Consider the following 16,697-nt stretch of genomic DNA (forward strand, 5'->3'; position numbering starts at 1 on the left):
TGTGTGAGAATTGTGTGGTGTGTGAGTGTGTATGTGGTGTGAGTGCACACGTGAGTGTGTGTGGTGTGAGCGTGTGGTGTGTGTGTGAGTGTGTGGTGTGTGAGTGTGTATGTGGTGTGAGTGCCCACGTGAGTGTGTGTGGTGTGAGTGTGTGGTGTGTGTGTGAGTATGCATTCACATGAATGAGTCATCTCCATGGCCCTGTAAATAACAGTTGTAATAGCAGTAGTAGAATTACATTTCAACAAAATAACCAAAATGATTCAGATATTCCATATAGTTTATTTAAAACATTTCTCTGCGTATGTTTCCCATTGAATCCTAAGTATAAATACCTAAGGATGTGAGACAATTGCAGTTGTGTAGTAACAGGGAGGCTGAAATGGTGTCTATGAAAAGCCGAGTAAGCCGTGGATGGAGATCAAGTTCTGGAAGATGAGTCATCTGTCCCCTCCATAGCAACTGCTTACGGGGAAACCACCACCAACTTGGCCTTCCCCCTTGGTAGGATAGGAGTGGAATAAGGTGCCCACAAGCATAGCTCTTACCACACTGCCCTCTAAAACTCCAGGCCACTGCCTCCTGCGTAGGTTTGGGCTATGCACAGGCTATTTTCAGGTCCTGAAAAACAGGCGTGCTTGCTTGCAGACTCACTGGCTCAGATATGCAGACTGTCTTCTTGCTGTATGTGAAGAGCAACAGAAGGCAGGTCCTTGGTTACCAGGAGAAAGAGCTAGAAGTTGCATGGCTTTTCCTGTCCCCCATGTCTAGTGAAAGAAGTCTACACCTACCTACAATAAAGACTATTCCTGTCCTCTGGATGCTAATCATAAGGTGGGAAAGCTAATCATGGAAACGCCTGCTCTTAGATTCCAGACCCCACAAGGAAGAGTATCGCCAATGACACATTTGAAGTAGGGGCCGAAGGAGGAGAAATGCACCGTGATAAATGTTCTGATAAAATCCTAACTGAAACCAATTGCATAAAGCAGATGTGAAAGTTTCATGTATTAAAGTAGGGAGGAGAATTAAAGATTCCTCCCTAGAACTCTCAACTCAATGTGACCCTACAGAAGATTCAGGATTAGTCAATCCCTCTTCTAAGACGGCTATCACTAACGCGAGGCTGAGCTTCATCAAACAACACCCTTAGTGTCCAGAACTGTACTCGGTGCGGCTGTGGGAATGCCTGGGGGTGGGGCTCTGTGACTCACCTGTCATTGACCGGCAAGGGGGCAGTGCAGAAAGTTCCTACGACAGCAGTCCTGTCTTTTTTCCAAACCCGGCTGGGAACTTGGAGCTTGAGTTTCACTTGGTTTATCTGGCACTGCGGGTCAGGGTGGGCAAGGACTCCTCTCCCTTCAAGTTGCTCTCTGGGTCTGGAAGGAAAAGGGGAAGAGGATGAGGCACTGAACCCCTGAACTTTACTTCCCCTTCGATCCAAGGGACCCTGCTGGTAAACCTGGGTGGCTGTCATGCAGGGGCACTGGCTCCTTGAAGAAGAAGACATTTTGTGTAGCCCTCACTGGCCCCTCTGCCCACAGACTAACAATTTTGGACACAACCCAGGAAATACTTGTTACTTTTTAATTGTTGGAAAGTCGATAAATTTTTATTTAAGGGACTTCATACGTGGTCCCTTTGCTGTCCATTGAGGTCACTCGGGTTCAAGACTCCTGAGACAGCCCCCTTCTCAAAGAGAGATGCTTCCTTGGGTTGTGGTGTGGGAAAAGCTGGTCGCCTGAGGCCTGGTCAGTGAACTGTGTTCTTCCTCCTGACCTCGGAGGCAGTGGGGACTCTGAGAAGGAGTGAGTAGAACAAGGTACAGTTGCTTCTCTGTATCGCAGCAGGTGATACAGGCCAGGCCAGTTTCCTTTTTCTTTCTGTTTTCAGAGTGACGGTGTTTTCTTTGTGTTTCTTCTCATCCAGAATTAGCTACAATTAGTTTCCTCATTTTGTAGAAAAGCTGCCCTGATCAGAAGTGTTTTAAAATATGTCAGAGAAAAGCAGGGTGGCTCCCTTTAAGAAACTGCTCATATCCAAGGCCTTATAAATGATAAGGAATAGGAAAGATGCTTCGTGTGGGTGGCTTGGTCTGGGTAAATTCTCCAACTGAAAGGAAATCTTGGGGCTTTACAAAACAATAGAAAGTAGGGAAAGAACACACTTCTTCCCGGCAGGCATCTTTCTTATTTCTGATATTTTAATTTCTTTTAAAAAGTGTCTTTCTTCAAGAGACAGGCAGCTTCCTTCGGGAGTAAAGGCTGAGCACTAGTGAGGTCCACTGAGCACTGCTCAGAGGCTCAGCTGTGGTGTGCCCAGAGGCTCTCCAGTGACCCGTGGGAGCAAGCAGTTTTTTAAGTCTCTCCTGAAGACCCAGCGAGTCTGTGCCACAATCCGGCTAGTATCCACTGATCTACCAACTGCCTAGACAGAGGAAAGCCATTCTGGAAGCAGCTTTGAAGAGATACAGTGGAAAGTTCTCGGCTGTCTGGTCTCACCACAATTCACAAGCTGCTGCGAGTACCTGCAGATTCATGTGGCCGTGTGGCCCGAAGGGCAGTGTTTGCAGACAGAACTCGGCCTGGTGACTGGATGTCTGGGAGCTCAGGAGAAATTATCTCTTCCTGGTGGAACTTGTCTTCTCTCATAGCACAGTTCAGCAGGACACCCGAGAATGTTTCCCCACCCAGAGCTGACATCGGTCACTCTCCTGTGTGCTCTAGGGCTCCCCAAGCTCCTCTTGGGACAGAAACCCCCATCTCTGATTTGTCCTTCCAACCTGATTTGTCTCTCCAGCCTTCTCTTGTCTAAGACCCCATGCCTTGGCTTTCTCTTCCAGGCACACCTGCATGTCAGGTTCTCACTAAGCCACTGTCCAGCTCACTGCTGCAAATCCTTTGTCCCTCAAACCCACTTGGGTGCTGTCTGTGCTCTCAGAGCTTCAGTACAGGGGACCAGGGAATGTTTAAAGGTGTGTTCGTGGATCGTTTCCCCATTTGCGTTGAGTTCACTCTGCAAACCTTTGTCTGCAGTTACTTGCTCCAGCAGATTCTGACAAGGGCTGACCCTGGGAGGAGGGCATAGGCCTCTGAGGGCCTCTGGGTTGGGCAGGACTTGTGGAAGGGCGACCCTTAGGACTGCGGAGCTCCAGCTCCTGCCCAGCAGCCTCCTCTGTGATCAGGCTCCGTGGGAGGCAGTCCTCTGGCTTTGCCAAGTTGCCACCTACTGTGGTCACCTCTCTCCTGACTCCCCTGCCTCTCATCTCCCTCAGCTTTCCCAGTGCAGTTGTGATTAGTTTCCTCTGTCACATCCTTTTTGGAGGTCTCCTCTGCGTCAGCTCTGCTTTTCTGATTGGACGCTGACAGAACCAGTGATATATGATAGACAGCTTGCTGCTGGCTTTTGAGTAACTTTACCCAGTTGCTTTTTAAAGAAACGTAGACAGACCCTTGTTACCGACTTCCCATCCCCTGCCAGGCTTGTAGCGTCCCGAATTTGTCATTCTTTATTCTCTGGATCCAAGTCTGGTCCCACCACCTGCCGGGACCCAAATCTGCCCCTCAGAGGAACGGAAATGATCGGATCTGGTTCCATTCACTGCAACCACCCCTGCGGACTCTAACCCCATACTTAACTGGCTTTAGGTTCCATTCAGGCAACTGACCCAGACCTGCTGCTCCTTCCATGGAGAGGCTCTTCAGATTCCGGTGACCCCTTCTAGGGATTGTGGCTGACCTGTCCTTCCTGTTGCTATCCCTAAAACAGTTCCGCCTGGATCCTACCGTTTCCTGCGCAGAGCTGGATTACTGCTTTCTCATCACCTTTGTCCACTAGCTTTGTTTCTTAGCATCTGAAATACACTGTGCTTGTGGGGGAGGGAGTGCCAGTCCCAAACCCACAGCTTGTATCTGTGAGTAGATCTATGGTGGCCACTGTCCCCGGCTTGGTGGGCTAGGCCCAGCCTTTAGCCATCACACTGTGCCTGGCTTGGGTGTAAATACACAGAAAAGAGGGGTTTAGCCGTATGGGACACTCACGTACATGGTGATCTTGACTGAGGAAGTAGTACCGATGCTAAGAAAGGTGACCTCGATGCTGGTGTCCTTTTTTCTCTTCTCCTTCAAATGAAACTCCACGAGACTGTGATGCACTAGGAAAGCAAAGCACAGCAAAGGCTTGGCAGACAGCACAGCTGCCAGAGGGAAAAGACCCACAGAGCAGGGCATGGCTGGGATTCTCTAGCTCCAAGGCATTGTGGGAGGCACGGGTTACTAGTTATCACGGATCCTCAGCTTCCTCAAAGGCAAAGTTCCTAAAGAGTTAAGTAGTTATCCCACAGGCCGGAGTGAGGTCGGGGTGAATCAGTGTAGGCAAAGGCCTCGGGACAGTGTTCTCGCCTAGGGGACATGTAGGAAGTGTTAGTTTCTAATTATTGCTTGTCATGCAAGAGGGCAAGAGTGGTTCACGCCTCCCTGTTTGCTAACCTTATTGCAGTGACGTAATGTTTATAAAATTGCATTTCAATTTACTTATTAGTGTGTGTGTATGCGCCATGTGGTGCCTATGGAAATTAGAACACAACTTGCAATAAACTGGTTCTCCCGTCCTCCATCTGGGCTTCAGGGAATAACTTAGTCAGGAAGCTTGTCAAGAGTCACATTTACCTGCTAGCCCATCTTGATGGCAGTAATGGAATCTTGAGACTATCCAAGAGAAATCTTCATATACTGCTATTGTTTGAATGTCGGCACCCCCAAAGTCACATTTAAACGTCATCCCTGGGGAGACGGTCAAGTGTTGTGAAAGCATGAGGACCTATATTTGGAACCCCAACAACCATGCAAAAGGCGGGGTGTGGCAGCAGTTGCCAGAAACCCCACTGCTACGGGGTTGGTAGGGGTGGGACAGGCAGATCCCCAGATCTTTCTGGTGTGCTGTTAGCCAATCAGGTTCAATGAGAGCCCCAGAGCCTTCCTGAATAGATCAGTACCCCACAAAAGGGAGGGAAGTACTTATCTAGGGACCTTTTGGCCCTTCTACACTCTATTAAGTAAAGACTCAGTGACAGCAGCAAGATTCCATCCTGGAAGCAAAGAAAACAGTCCTCAGACAGCAAATATCAACATCTTGACCTTGGTCTTCCTGGTCTCCAGAAGGCTGAGAAAGTAGATTTCTGTTCTCCGTAAATCTCCCAGGCGTGGATATTTTGTTATAATAGAGCAGACAAGGACATATGCTAAATAAACAACTCATTTAACAAAACATAGTGCCCCCCCCCACGCACAGTGTTGATGGTGTTACTTTGACCCTCTCTTGAGCAGTATAGGTGCGAGAGCTCTCAAAGCGGGTATCACCAACATAGACTAGGTGAGCATCTTGACTCATGGTGACGAGAAATAATAAGGACCTGCTGACTGTCTGATAAGGAGGGGAGGGTAAGGACGGACTGCAATGTCACCGACACATTCTCTCTCTTTATTAAGGGGCACCTGGGAGCATTTTGCAGTCACTTTGGTCTCCATCGGTTGCCCTGGCTCCTTCCATGATGGGAAGATATTTAGAGATGTAATCCTTCACCCTTCCCGACCTGTGCTCTCTCATCTGACCGTTGGGGAAAGAGCCAATGGATGCAGCTACCGAGGCTTAAGTTAGAGAAGCCGTGGTATCCATCTGAGCCCAGCGAGCTTAGGAACAGACTCATTGACAAATGCCAACATACTAAGAACTCATGAGACAAAACCCTGCGATATTGTCCCCTCCTAAGAGAAGAACATTCAATGTCACACGACTTCTGTCAGTTCTGTGTGAATTGCTGTGGAATGGCTAAGGTTTCTGAATAGGGCGGGATATTTGTGGTGTAGAAGTTAGCTGACTTATGGAAACTTCTTCAGGGGGTCGAATTTAACATGAAGTGTATGCCATCTCTTTCTATGTTTGCCAAGACGTTTTCTTTCGGTTCTGTTTCTCTCTTCGCCGCAGTGCCCTAGAAACCCAAGGGGGGCCTGGACTGTTGTTGGGTGAATAGGAACTGGTACAGGAAGATGACTCAGAGAGCGGCACCCGGAGCCCTGAGTGGGTGGTCAGAGGGTAGAAACCTAAGACCAGGCCCTGATGCTGGCAACCCGTGACATCTTGTCTAAACGCGGAAGCTCTTTGTCCCTCCGTTGCCTTACATGCCAACGGTAAAGATGCAACTGACCGAAAAGCTGTTCCACAAGGGAAAACTAATACTGTTTTTAAAACCATGATTGGGTAGAAGATCAGCCCTTGCTGGGCACATGCCCAGCAGAAATCAAGAGGGAAGGAGTGGCAACCATTCTGAAGAGCACTGCTGAAGCAGACGCAGGCTGAGTGTGGGAGCCCAGTGCCGTGATGGCCCGAGAGTGTCTGGCGAGCTGGAGCTGGCCCGTGGCCCCACTGAAGCCTAGTTAAGCGGTGCAGACTTGCTTGGCCTGGAGCAAGGGTGGTACCCTGCATCTGTCCTTAGAAAGGTTCAGAGTTTGGGAGCAAGCAGGCGTCCACACTGGCTGGTTCCCTACCTGCGTCCCTCTGTGGTGTTTGAACAGCTAGGACTATGCTGCTGGGGATTTGCAACAACACGAAACCAGAAATGTACAGGGTCTGTGATGGCCTCAGCGGGGACCTTTAAGATGCCCAGAACCCCCAAGATTCCCCCGGCTTCCCTACCCAGTGTATTCTTAGCTACACAGACAGAGGAGCCTGTTCACGTTGCTGCCAACTTGCCCTGACCGGAATGAGAAGCCAGGTCATCTGGTCTCAGAAGCACTGCCTCTGCCACTACACACCACAGCCTTCCTGTTGGCCTCTGATGGCACTGCTGCCAGGAGAGTGACAAGAAGGAGGAACAAGGAACCGAGGGTGGTGGCGTGAGGTGACATGGCTTTCCTGGTTTCCTCACCGGGCTGTGTGTCTCAGGTACTGCCTCTCAGACCCTCCTGTCATGGAAACCTGACGGAGACCACTATGCTCCTCAGACATAGCTATATCTGTGGAGCTCAAAACGTCATCATCTAGGTCTCAGATTTCCTGCCTAAGGGAAGGGAAGGATGAGGTGCCTGGCTCTGAGTCACTGGCACTGACTTCCTCCACCCTAGTTTACTCTCACAGTTGACTCTTGCGTGTGGGTCCTGTGATTGTTCCCATTTTCCAGAGCAGGATATTGGGTTTCAGAAAGGTGAAGTAACTCGCTCCTAGTTACTCAACTGGAAAGCAGAGAAGCTGTGATTCAAGTCCAGGCCTGTGTGGCCACAGAGTCTGAGCTTTGAGCTGCAAATCCCATGACATTGGGCCTTTCTGGTAAACGGAAGGCTGTCGTCACACAGGTCTCTCCAACAATGCAGCGCAAGCTAATGAGAAAATCAGCTCAAATTAAGGTGACTATATCATTTATCATCCAAATTAGCATATTTTTGTCCCGTACACACCGTGGAGCAGGCAGGAGGGCCCCAAGACAATGAGCACAAACCGGGAAATGTAGTCACCCCTGTGAAGCAACAAATGGCACAAGAAGAGCCCTGGCTTAGTGTCTATGTATTTCATTGATTCCAAGACTAACTTTTATTTTAAGTTTGCACCTTTTGTAATCATTGGCATCTTCACTTCAAAGGAAAGCAGCAAGCAGTATCTGTGATCAGCTAGATTGTGTCTATGAAGGAGAAGGGGGCAGAGGTCATGAATCCTCAGGGGTTCTGACCCAGGAGGCTCTCTGGAGTGAGAGGTGTGTAGTGTGGGCACCAGGAGGGGGAAAGATGTACAGAGGATGGCACGAGTCGGGTATCCCAGAGTCAGGGTACCCCTAGGAAAGGAGCAAAGATCTTCCTTTGTTTCTTCCTTCCTTCCTTCCTTCCTTTCTTCCTTGCTTCCTCTCTTCTTCCTTCTTTCCTTCTTCCCTCCCTCTTTCCTCCCTCCCTCCCTCCTTTCATCTCGCCCTCCCTTCCTTACTTTCTCTCATTTTGAGACAAGCTTTCTCTGCATAGCCCTGGCTGTCCTTGAACTCACTGTGTAGACCAGACTGGCCTCACACTCAGAGATCCTCCTGTTTCTGCATTCTGGGTGCCAGGATTAAAAGTGTGCGCTATCATAACCAGTTGGGCACATATTTCAGTGGGGAGAGGAAGGAGAGAGAAAACGCAGTCAAAGAGGTGCTCTTGAACCATTGTGGCATTGCTTGGATCCATTCTCACAGTTCTGGTTCTGCCGGAGACTACCTCCCAGGCTATCTCTGCCCAAACCCATCACTTCCCATCTGGACTCCTACGCTGGGCTACGCGCAACCCACGTGGGAAGCCTGGACATCCCCAACCTCCCTCTAGCACAAGTATTCATTTTCTCTCCCTGCTCACCACAGTATGGGGCCGTGGATGTAGTCAGGAGATACACTCTCACTTCCTTGGGGAGCGGCTCGATCTTGACACCACCTTGTTCCACCAGTCCTGGAAATAAAGAAGCAAAGATGGCATAGCTGTGAGAAGGCCATTTCCTGGACTCACAGTCTCCAGGCAGGCTCATGCTCCCCATGTTCTGCAGATACTCGACTGCACATGTGTTCTGTCTCCCGTGTTCTGTCTCACACTGTGTGATGAGCCCCAAGAGCCAAACAAAGTCCAATGGGGTGTAAACACGAACGTCAACAGAGAGTGCATTCTCCGGGTTGTTCTATATATTCATTTATTTTCTTTTAAAATTATTTATTTGTCTGTGCGGGTGTCGGGGGAGTCAGGGGACACTAGCATGCTACGACACACACGTGAAGGTCAGGGAACAGCTATGGTAGGTTAGGTAGCCAATTCTCTCATTCCGCCATGTGGATCCTCGGGGTGGGATTCAGGTTTTCAGGTTTGATGGAAAGAGTCTGGCTGCTGTGCCATCTCATTGCCCTCATTTGACTCATTCTTGGCAGGTAATTGTAAGAAACACAATGTTTTGTGTCTAACTTGAAAACTAATTCATATCATAGCTGCTTTAACGGCACCTGGATCCTGTTGCTCCAAAGACTGGAAGATGACAGCTGGATAGAGCATGCTCAGGAATGAGATCAAACTAGGACAAAGACCTGCAGGGTGAAGAACCTTGGATAATACACTCGGAAGGGTGTGTGGCCAGCATCTCTGAGGTTCAGTGTGAGGGAGAACAGAGAGAAATGGACAGTGGGAAGTAGCTGTTAAACCACTCGGCCCATCACCTCAGAAGGGAGGCCAGACATTTGTCTGTGGGGGAGGAAACAATGCTGGTGTGTGTTGTTACTGCACACTATCTTGTAAGTGGAGACTGCTCGTTCGTTTCCTGGTCACCCATACCTGAATAATCACACAAAACTGTGTTAATTACAACACTGTTTGACCAACGGCTTAGGTGTCTTTCTAGCTAGCTCTTATACCTTAAATTAACCCATTTCTATTAACTCTATGAGGCTGTGGCCTACTGGTATGGTTCCAGCATCTTTCTCCTTCAGCAGCTACATGGCATCTCCCTGACTTCACCTTCCTTCTTCCTCTATCTCTGCTTGGGTTTCCTGTCTTGCTATATTCTGCCCTGCTATAGGCCAAAGCAGCTTCTTTATTGGCCAATGGTAATAAAACATATTCACAGCATACAGAGGGAAATCCCACATCACTGTCTGCCTTTCACAATTTTCCAAGCTACTACCATGTCACCGTATGAGCAGTGACAAGTTGCTGTGTCCTGAGTGGTAGCCAGCGATGGTAGGGAGTGGAAAACTGTGGAAACAGGAAAGAGCAATGTTTTCCCTAGAGTTTTACCCCCTAGGGTATGAGGTACAGTGGTCTCCACCGGAGTGGGTAGAGGCCTCATTCCTCAGCTTCCTTAGTGTCTTTCCCCTAGTCTGGTCTGGATCATACAGAAACACACTTGAGCTGCCCAGCAATTAGTCACTGCGCCTTTCCCAGATGTCCTGTGGCCACCATAATCTCCCACTTCTAAAGATGACCTGTGTGCAGCTCTGGGAATCCATACCAGACACACACACAGAGCAACATGACATCAGGGATCACTTAAAAGGGTATGGGGACAACAAACAAAAATTGCCATGCTTCAGGTGAGAGCAGGCTGAGCACTTCGTGGTTAGTTCTTTTCCCAGATGGACAGACTCTTAGCCTTAGGTCAGAGGTGTTCTGACAATGTGGTTGTCTAAACAGGGCATGCACAGTAACAGCTCCTGTCAACATGCTAAAGCTGTTTTGGCCTGTGATAGGGTAGAATTCAGCTACGTGGGATAGACTGAACTGAATACTGGGAGAAAGAAGGCAAAGTCAAGCCATGTAGCCCTGCCAGGGACAGATACCAGACGGAAACTTGCCGGTAAACCACAGTCACACGGCAATACACAGATTAATAGAAATGGGTTAAATTAAGATTTAAGAGCTAGCCAATATTAGCTAGAGCTAATAGGCCAAGAAGTGATTTTATTAGTACAGTTTCTGTGTGATTATTTCGTGGTCTGGGCAGCTGGGAACGAGTAAGTGGCTTCCTACAACACAAGTAGTCAGGCCTAAGCACATGTCCATAAGAGTAGCACTAATGGACTTGTGTGTGTGTGTGTGTGTGTGTGTGTGTGTGTGTATGTGAGTGTATGTGTGTGATTATAGAACCAGAGGTCTTGAACTTCAGAAGGAGGGAGAGCAGGAGTCATTGGAGCAGGCAGAAGAAGAAATGACAATGTCCATACGGCACTCATATATAAAATGCTAGAAAAAAATAATAGTTTTTTATTTAAACTATTTAAAACCAAAAGAGGCGGCGAATGGATAGTCCTTGAACTCCCCTACATCGCCAAGGGAAGCCAAGGGGATGAGATCTTACCAATCCTCGGACAGGAGAGCAGGAATGGGTTAAAGCAATCCAGACAGTCTCCAGCCAGGAAGGCCTTGTAGCTGGCACAGGGAAAGGCCATCAGGGGGCAGGTGTTCTCCAGAGCACTGATGTAGAGATGCACGGCCCTCATGTGATCGCAGATCAGGTAACTGTAACCTGAGAGGAGACAGCAACCACAACGAAGTTTCAGCCCAGACCAGCGGAAACTCCCTCCCCGCCATTTACTATACCGCTACTGGATTTTAGAGCACAGAGGCCTATGAATAGATGGGCTGCGTCCTGAGCCACACTTTAGAGACATTAATGGACGTGGTTACCTCGATCTCTCTTTCACTTTTAACTTTCCTGAGAAACATAGCCTGCCAAGACAATTGCTTGATGTGAGATTGATTCTTACATGATTAGGCAAACTCTCTGGAAAAATGAGAGCACACAGAGCTGGGGGTACCACTCCTACAGCTTAGACAGTTGCCTCTCTGCCTGCCTACCTTCCTCATCAACACTCCTAAAACAGTTTTCCTACCCAGCAAAGAGATAATTGAGAGTAGTGGTACTCAGTCTTCCTCACGCTGTGACCCTTTAATACAGTTCCTTATGATGCGATGACCCCATCCATAAAATTATTTTTGTTGCTTACTTCATAACCATAGTTTTGAATGATAATGTAAACATCTGATATTTCTGATGGTATTAAATGAGCCCTGTGAAAGGGTTGTTCAACTCCCAAGGGGTCTGCAACCTACGTGTTGAGAACCCCTGGCCTAGAGTCAGTAGCCATTCATGGTTAGCCTTTTGAAGTATATGTGCTGTAACTCACCTGGCCCAGAAACTGATCCAAAGAACTTACCAAGTAACCCAGTTACCCCAACTTGATTTTATTGTGGTTATTTACTATTCTTCTATTTTTCTTTATTTTATGTGCATTGATGTTTCTTTATTTTATGTGTTTTGCCTGCATGCATCTCTGTGTGAGGGTATCAGATCTTGGAGTTACAGACAGTTGTGAGCTGCCATGAGGGTGCTGGGAATTGAACCTGGATCTTTTGGAAGAGCAGCCAGTGCTTTTAACCACTGAACCAGATCCCCAGTCTTGGTTATTTACGATTTAAAAGTTGCAACCACTCTTGTGTATGCAACACGCATACACACGCAATCATGCTGCAGTCCACATAAGTCTGGAGCTAAAAGGTAAGGAGTAATCCACAGCTACAGGATCTTAGGGTCATTTGGCTCCCCCTGCACCACAGGATTCTCTTTTGGACTGACAATTAAGAATGAGCTGTGTTCACACTCCTTTCTCCTATGGTTTGGGTGTTTTTTACTGCCAAGCTCCTTGTAGCATCACCAGGGAACTGAGACAGGCTAACTAGCCCCTTCTCAAACTGCATCATAAATAAATTAAAATGCCACTAAGAGCTTCTAAAATCATTGAAACCAAACCGCTTCCTAATCAGTAGCGCTTAAGTGTTATAAAGTTTTCTAAGAGGCAAGTTTTTGAAAAATCAGTAAATATGGCACAAAGAAATATTTATTTGATAAAAAAAAAACTGTTAAAAGAATCCTTAAAGTGAAGCCAGGTATGATGGTGCAGAAGGCTGAGGCAGGAGGGCAGCTGGGAGTTTGAAATCAGCTTGGGCTATAGCATGAGATATTACCTCAAAACCAAACAAAAGAATCCTTAAAATATTAAGAATTTGGTGAAATAAGAGACTACTACAAACATACAGAAATCAACATTTAATATTTCCGAACAAAATGCCAATATATCGATTTTAATCTTAAGAAAAATGTAAGGCTGAACAATCTTCGTTGCTTAGCTTTTGATAGATTTGGTATTATTTAAAATAGATATTAGATATATTTGTTATTTAAATATACTTATAATTTAAAACACATGCTAAATATTTTCAAAAAGAGAATTCCAAAAGAATATATTTAGGTGACAATATGTTTTAAACAATTATCTTTAAGACAATTTTGGAGGCTGGGTATAGCAGTGTATACCTTTAATTCCACCGCTCGGGAGGCAGAGGCAGCTGGACCTGTGTGAGTTCCAAGCCAGCTTGGTCTACAGAGTGAGTTCCAGGATATTAGGGACTACGAAAAGAGACCCTGTCTCAAAACAGACAAACAAGAAAAGAAAGAAGGGAAGAGGAGAGGAGAGGAAAGAAGAGGAGAGAAAAGACAAGGTAAGAAGAACGACAAGAAAAGAAAAAAGAGAACTGTACGGTGTTGGGCAAAGTGAGTCTTCATCATGAAGCTCTGATCCGACGTCTTGCTTGTGCCACAGCTCCATTCTAGAGAGGGTGCAGCGTCTATGGGCCTTGCCACAGATCACATCTTGGGAAGGAATAGGTGTTATTGGCCTGATCGATGTTGGATCATGGCAGAGTGTAACATAAAATGGAATGACACACAAACATGAGGTCAGCTTCCAGTCTTAGAGACAACTCTCCAGAATTAATGGGCTCCAAAGATAACTAATAAATTGCAAGACACTGTAGAATATAAGGACATCATCAGAAAGACCCCATGTGGCCCACACTGTAGAACACAGAGGGCATCATCAGAAAGACCCCATGTGGCCCACACTGTAGAACATAGAGAGCATCATCAGAAAGACCCCATGTGGCCCACCCTTGGCTGATCAGGGTGAACCATGGTGAATTTCAGCTTGTGGAGCATGTAAATACTAATTCTCCCTGGCTTGCTGACCTGCGTGAAAAAACGTGGGACATCCAGGCTGGTCTTGACCTCCATTGACGAAGTAGTCCACGTGTCCCACAGGAATCCGGATACCCAAATCTGAAAGGGGCGGAACCCTGTTAGTCTCATGCTTCAGACATACTTTCCTGGTCCGCATCAGGGCAGCTGGGAGTCAGTGTCCTCCTCACCCCAATGGGTTGTGCAACGCCACAAGGCAAACAATGCCGAGAGGAAGCACACTGGAGCCAGTTTATAGGATACCCACGTTTGCCCGATAAAATCAACAAACATCACATTTAACCACATGGTTCTCTTTTCTGTTTCTAGAACTAGTCAAGCCACAGTCCACATCCAGGCCTTACTTCGTCCCTCTTCTCCTCGCTCTTCCCCAGGCTGATTCATCCTCCTCTGAGCCTTGCCTGCTGCACAGATGTTGCTCATCCTGTTGAAGCAGTCGCTCTGCAGTTACCCTCCGTCAACACCCTTCCTTACATACATGTAATGACCACACGCATGTGATAAGAACAGTCTGTAATCTGGTCTGTTTCCTCAAATGAAGCCTTCAGGTATTTTCCTGTCCCTTGTGCTCTTATTGCTGTCTTTCTTCTGAGTCCTTGGTACCTACCACAATACCTGGTTCACAGTGAGTGGCTAATAAATAGTTATTGGACGAATAAATGAACAGATGCCTAACTTCATATCCTTGTTCATTGTTGATTCTCGGGACTGGCTACCTAGCTCAGTAAATATTGATTGAATAAGCAGAATTCTTATTTTTAATCCCATACAGAAAAGATTCCAAGTTCAAAAGGCCAGAGAGGCCTAAGCCAGGGAACTCTGGATCTAACATGAAACATATTTAGTAAGCTTGGGGATGGAAGAGTTCTACTTTATTTTTTAAATTGTTTTTATGTGAAAACAATGGGTTTATTGTTAATCATGATAACACACAGATAGCAAAAATGTTCCATCTTAATTTTTAAGTAGACAACTGCATGCATTTACTGATTGTCTACTTTTATATTGCTTAAACATCACTGTCCCAAACCGAAATTTTATATTAAGGGCCAACTCCTCATTTCTCCTCCCCCCATTCTCTGTCAACCATCATTGTGTTTTCTGTCTCCATGAATTTGACTTCCCTTAAGCAAAGGACCTTACCTTAGTGATGAGCAAGATAAGTTAACCCAACAAAGCCAGGCTTGTAGGCTCTTGGTGTGTATCTGTGCAGTGAAGGTAGGAACAGGGATTGCACAATATCACTGCATGGGCTTCTTTATGCCTGTGTGCTTTGGATGCTATAAGTCTTTTGAGCAAAAGGGATGAAATGCAGACATTTCTCTCCCTTAAACTGTCAACCCTTTTGGCCAAGAACTAACATTGTTTTTCTTGTTCATTGCAATAGTACCGAGCACAGGGTATATCCTAGGGAACATCCGATTTCTGGTAGAAATGAGGGTGATTGTCTCCCTCCTTTCCCAGGTGGTCAGAAAGACAAGTTGGACTGAGTGGAGGTGAACTTCCCTGGTGTGTAACTACGGGAAGGGGGATTCTCTCTCTTGACTTCGGACTAGGCTTGTCCTCTGGGGAAAAGGGAAATCCTGACCTGCCTCTGAGTCTGGGGAGTGGAATGCCCCCACTCCGTCTTCAGGGACCAGTCACAGACAACCTAAAAAAGCAGCATGATTTTCCCATCTGTCATGCAGACAGCAATGCCCCATTGGCACAGGGTTTTGGTGCTGAATCGGTGAGATTACTAAACAAACAATTTTAGTCTGTGAGTGAGAGTCCTCCTGCCCACTCAGAGCTTAAAATAAAACTACTTATCGCCATGGTCACAATGACAATGACAATGGCAGCCAAAGAATGATCTTGGAGCTGGAGGAGCCCTTCAAAGTCATCCTGATACATTCCTCACTATTAAACAGAAACTCTGCCAGGAACAGGGCTCTCCGGCCAGGACCACGCCACTAGAGGCAAGCATCCTAGCCCCGTCCCGTGTGCTTCCCCTCATCCCAGGCACATCACCCAGCTCACAGTCAGTGTCTGTATGAATGGCTTCCACAAAGCGGGCATCTCCAGCATCCAAGCGTTCCTCCAGGCTGGCTCTGGTGTATTCTGGTCCTGCAGGATCTAGACCTATAAACACAGACTGCTATTAGGACCCTTTTTCCTCTCAACGCCGAGAAACACCATGGACCTACACTTTGCCTTCCCCAACAGTCCCTCTAATGCAGCTCATAGAATCATCCAACCAGAACCAAGGGGGGGGAAGACGCATTCCAGGATCGTTTTAGCCAGGAAACCCCACACACTCCATTGTCTGTTTGCTGTTGTGGCCCAGTTTTCTGGCTCTAAAATGAACATAACAATATCATCAATTTGGCAAAACCAGTGCCTACTGGTTTCATCCCATAGGGCCTTTCTGGAGCATTCTATGAGTCATGATTCAGAGATGTCCAATTGAAGAACTAAGAAGGTAGGGTATTTACCATCCTTACTGACTGAGACTGACAACTGAATTATAAACCCCTCTGTCTTTGCAGGTAAACACTGTCTTGGGGAGATTTCCATACCAAATCCCAATTACGGCTTATTACAACCCATTTTATAAGTGTGTGCACTACGGTTTGGAAATAAATGCATGTGCCCTTATAGTGACACTGGAGATCATGAAACAGTGACACCATTTTATGCAAACAATAGATCCATTTTAGCAGCATAAGGATGTGAGCTCAGCATCCCCTCTGCTCCCTTCACGGGTGTCTCTGAAGTGATCTCTCTCTGTATTCACCGAAAGAAGAGGTAGAGGAGAAAATTTTTCACCTGTGATCCGTCCCAACTGGCCTTTGTAGAAATGTCCCACCATGCCTCCAACGTGAGCCCCAAGACTGACACCAATGATGTGGACTGAGGACTCTGACACACCCAGCTCCTGGAATGGACAATGGGCGACAGTGGGTTCCACTTGGGCTTCAGTGACTTTCCTGAGGCTCCAGAAACCAAAGGCCTTGGTTTCTACCCACACGCTTCAGAACACGGAAAGACCTCTCATCCATCAATCGCTGGTCCTTTTCTTTTTCCTCTCTCTCTCTCTCTCTCTCTCTCTCTCTCTCTCTCTCTCTCTCTCTCTCTCT

The 16,697-nt window shown here is 47.1% G+C and overlaps 1 protein-coding gene across 1 annotated transcript in view; it reads right to left on the minus strand.

Moving 5' to 3' along the window:
- Positions 1-285: 285 nt before the first annotated feature.
- Positions 286-16,697, minus strand: part of Pla1a (phospholipase A1 member A) — a 34,690-nt gene continuing 18,278 nt past the window's right edge. The window contains exons 4-11 of the mRNA XM_005344982.3: positions 16,387-16,495; positions 15,598-15,699; positions 13,570-13,659; positions 10,843-11,010; positions 8,367-8,456; positions 4,045-4,153; positions 1,215-1,379; positions 286-682 (exon numbers count right to left, since the gene is read on the minus strand). Coding sequence (XP_005345039.1) covers positions 598-682; positions 1,215-1,379; positions 4,045-4,153; positions 8,367-8,456; positions 10,843-11,010; positions 13,570-13,659; positions 15,598-15,699; positions 16,387-16,495 — 918 coding nt within the window. The 3' untranslated portion in view covers positions 286-597. The remainder of the gene's footprint in view (positions 683-1,214; positions 1,380-4,044; positions 4,154-8,366; positions 8,457-10,842; positions 11,011-13,569; positions 13,660-15,597; positions 15,700-16,386; positions 16,496-16,697) is intronic.

Source organism: Microtus ochrogaster, chromosome 2 (genome assembly GCF_000317375.1).
Source record: "Microtus ochrogaster isolate Prairie Vole_2 chromosome 2, MicOch1.0, whole genome shotgun sequence".
NCBI lineage: Eukaryota > Metazoa > Chordata > Mammalia > Rodentia > Cricetidae > Microtus > Microtus ochrogaster.